Genomic DNA, 3,059 nt, shown 5'->3' with positions numbered 1-3,059 from the left:
ATAAACACGCACCTATTTTAAACAGAACGACATGGCTAGCTTGACAGAATTTTTCAAAACAAGATTGAAAGCATTAACAAGCAAGGTTGCTGACCAGATTTTTTTTGGAAGATCAATATGATTATTAATTGAGAAAATAAAAACAGATTTCGGCAAGATTATTGCATTGATTTCGAAGATTTTCTTCAATTTATTCATTGATAGTCCTACCTGGCATCATTTCACCGATCTCTCCTTCAAAAATTAAAACAGTGCACAGTGAATCTCCAAACCATATTTTTTTTTACAAAAAATTAAGATCAAAGCATATTTAAATGTAAAAGACTTAGTGTTTATTTTATCTATGTATGAAGTTTCATCCCATTTGAATGAAACTCGTGTTAGCCAATTTAAAACGCAGTATGTTAATCGCCACGGAATAGAGTTATTAATAAACATTGTCAAAAAGTCAAAAACAATGTCTCATGAGAATCCAAATAGAATGTTTTAAGAACTGGTCCCTAAACACAAAGATATTGTCAATCAGACATTGTCAAATGTATGTATGATTTAATTTCAAAAGGTTTTGACTGAAAGAAGATTTTTTTCTTTTTTTTTACAATGTCTATTGTCTTGTATGTCGTAGCTTGTGTCCATTTCGAATATCCTTTAGTAATCGATCTATAATACAATCTTCCTCCACTGACTCTTTCTTTGCTGAAGTATCTAAAAAGAGAAACAAAGCACCACCTATACTTTTATTTTAAATAAAATCATCAAACCCTTTTTGATTAATAATGAAGTTTATTTTAACATACGCTCTGCATGTTTCTTTGTCATTCCCTGTTCCCGCTTTTTCCTGCGCTCTGCTTTTTCTTCTCGATGTTTTCTCTGTAAATTTTCCTATTGAAAAATGTATAAAAATGTATGTAGAAAAGATAAGAATTTTGTAATCAGTTTGATTGTAAAAGAATGGATAGCTTACCTTTTGACACCGTTTAATATTATCACAGAATGAATTCATGTCGTGAATGCACTCGTCTAATTTAAAACTTTTCTCTTTTTCACAGAAGTAACAAACAATTTTCTTCGTCAGTTCTGTTATTTTCTCTAAACTCTCATCCAATGACGCCATTTCCTTTTCTGCTGCCTGTATATATTATCAACATTATTAATCACTTCGTTTAAAGAACACCAGGCTAATGTTTAACAGCAAAACGTAGTTCGAATTAAAAAAAAACTTTTTTGCTTGCCTGTACAAATGTTTTAAGTTGATCATTGACGTCACTGGGACTCTTTTTCAGGCCTTTTTTCAGACTCTTAACTTTATCTTTTACTTCTTTAATCTCCGCTGCCAATGAGTCCACAGTCAAACTTGAATTAAAAAAAAATACTAAAAAGTCTGAATGCAAATTATGTTTTTAACTTAAAAGATTAATGTTTACTGATGATCACCACAGAGAGACATATTGATATGCTAATATGATGTTAAAATATATGCTTTGGATAAGCGAACATTATTTTCCCCTTCATTTCTTCATTCAGTTCTTCGTGCAATTTAAGCAATATATGAAATTTTTTACCGGTTTATTATGTATTTAGATTTTAGATAAATGCCATTAAATGAAACCTCATATGGTTAGTTTGACATACTTTGATGCAACAGTTAAACATGGAGTCATCTCCTCAACAAAAGCTAGAGCTGCCGTGTCCACTTTTTCGGCCTCCTCAACGAGAAAATGCAAAAGAGTTACACTTGGCTTCTTGGATCTTGTATCCATCAATTTATTTAAGGAATTTATCCGGAAACCCATCGCGTTGCCTGCATACCCACCCTAGTGAATTTTTGGATGAAATATTATGTACACATATGTAAAATTAATTACTAATATATCTTTCAATTTTCTCAAAATGTTTTATTAAGAAACTTGCAATGGTTAAAAATCAGTATTTAACTGAAGTCATTCAACCGCATCTATTATTAAACTGGGACAAAACAAAAAGCAAGAAGTTATTAAGCATTTAATCTAAATCATTTATCCTTTTCTTAGATGATCAATATATACTTGTCAAGAAAATACCTTACCGCATTCATGAAATTTCCAGTATGTAGAACATAGCGTAGAAACACTTTGAGAGACTCGTTTTCCAGAAGACATTTGCATGTTTCAATCACGGCACTGACATTTGGTAAAAGATTAGCCATTGTGTCTCCAAACTCGTCCTTTAGAACAAGTCCGTCGATTCGAATTCTGTAGGCAGGTAGCTTGATCAATTTTAAATAGAATTTCTCTGCATTCCCAAGTTTCTCTTTATCTCCCTCGAATTCTTCAAGCATACTAACCTTAAAGAAGAAATTCTACTTAAAAGATATATTTACTTATTTAAGAGCTTGAGGCTTTATTTTGTAATATCAAGGCAAACAACTTCAGCATTTTCTATGAGTGCACTCAAAAATTTTCGCATTTATTATAGTTGTTCTTTTACAGTCCAGGACGAAGTTTCAGATCTTTGTCTTGGACTCTCTATATAATGTTCAGCAAGACTGTACAATTTTAATAAGAGATATATTATTGATATAAAGTTTAAGAAACACGAATATCAGCAATCTTATTTAAAGTCACCATTTAGCAAGTTCCATGATCGATACAATGACCTTGTCAGCAAATACAATTTAAAATTAAGTAGATTGCTGACTGACGTTTTTCATGCTTATTGTTAGTTCATTATTACACATTGAATTGTCTACAATTTTTTTTTGGTTATTTCCCAATCATGACAAGGAGCACACGGTGGCTGTGACCCGTCGACAGTGAATACTCACTCCACTATGGCGCCTAATCCCACCTCTGATGTTTCGGAGGACCGTGTTTGCTCTGTTCCTATTTTGTATTCATTTATGGAACGTGAGGTAAAATACTGTTCGTTATCTTCATATATATTACATTTGTTTAAATCACTTTACCTCTTCTTCCTTTGGGAGTATTTTCTGTAACCCCAGTAGACGCTCTTTGCCGATAATTTCTACATCACCCCTCTCTATCATTGATACAATTTCCATGTGGCTGCACTTAAACTGC

The 3,059-nt window shown here is 32.2% G+C and overlaps 1 protein-coding gene across 1 annotated transcript; it reads right to left on the bottom strand.

Moving 5' to 3' along the window:
• Positions 1-321: 321 nt before the first annotated feature.
• LOC134239701 (inverted formin-2-like) lies at positions 322-3,053 on the bottom strand. Its single transcript, XM_062721860.1, has 7 exons — positions 2,945-3,053; positions 2,066-2,323; positions 1,633-1,814; positions 1,233-1,353; positions 965-1,129; positions 798-882; positions 322-705 (listed from the first exon to the last, which is right to left on the bottom strand). Exons 1-7 carry the CDS (start codon positions 3,038-3,040, stop codon positions 605-607), a joined length of 1,008 nt encoding a protein of 335 aa, XP_062577844.1. The 5' UTR covers positions 3,041-3,053; the 3' UTR covers positions 322-604.
• Positions 3,054-3,059: the final 6 nt, after the last annotated feature.

The sequence above is a fragment of the Saccostrea cucullata genome, unplaced genomic scaffold (genome assembly GCF_032062105.1).
Source record: "Saccostrea cucullata isolate Sc308-1 unplaced genomic scaffold, CSIRO_AGI_Scuc_v1 ctg1307, whole genome shotgun sequence".
NCBI lineage: Eukaryota > Metazoa > Mollusca > Bivalvia > Ostreida > Ostreidae > Saccostrea > Saccostrea cuccullata.
This window is presented reverse-complemented; position numbering and strand designations above follow the sequence as displayed.

What these genes read in the sequence shown, in the direction of transcription:
- LOC134239701 (XM_062721860.1), bottom strand. Translation starts at nt 3,040, where the DNA reads ATGGAAATTGTATCAATGATAGAGAGGGGTGATGTAGAAATTATCGGC. An exon ending in TACTCCCAAAGGAAGAAGAG is followed by an intron (nt 2,324 to 2,944) that starts GTAAAGTGATTT and finishes TTCTTCTTTAAG; the next exon opens with GTTAGTATGCTTGAAGAATT. An exon ending in ATATTAAACGGTGTCAAAAG is followed by an intron (nt 883 to 964) that starts GTAAGCTATCCA and finishes ATTTTTCAATAG; the next exon opens with GAAAATTTACAGAGAAAACA.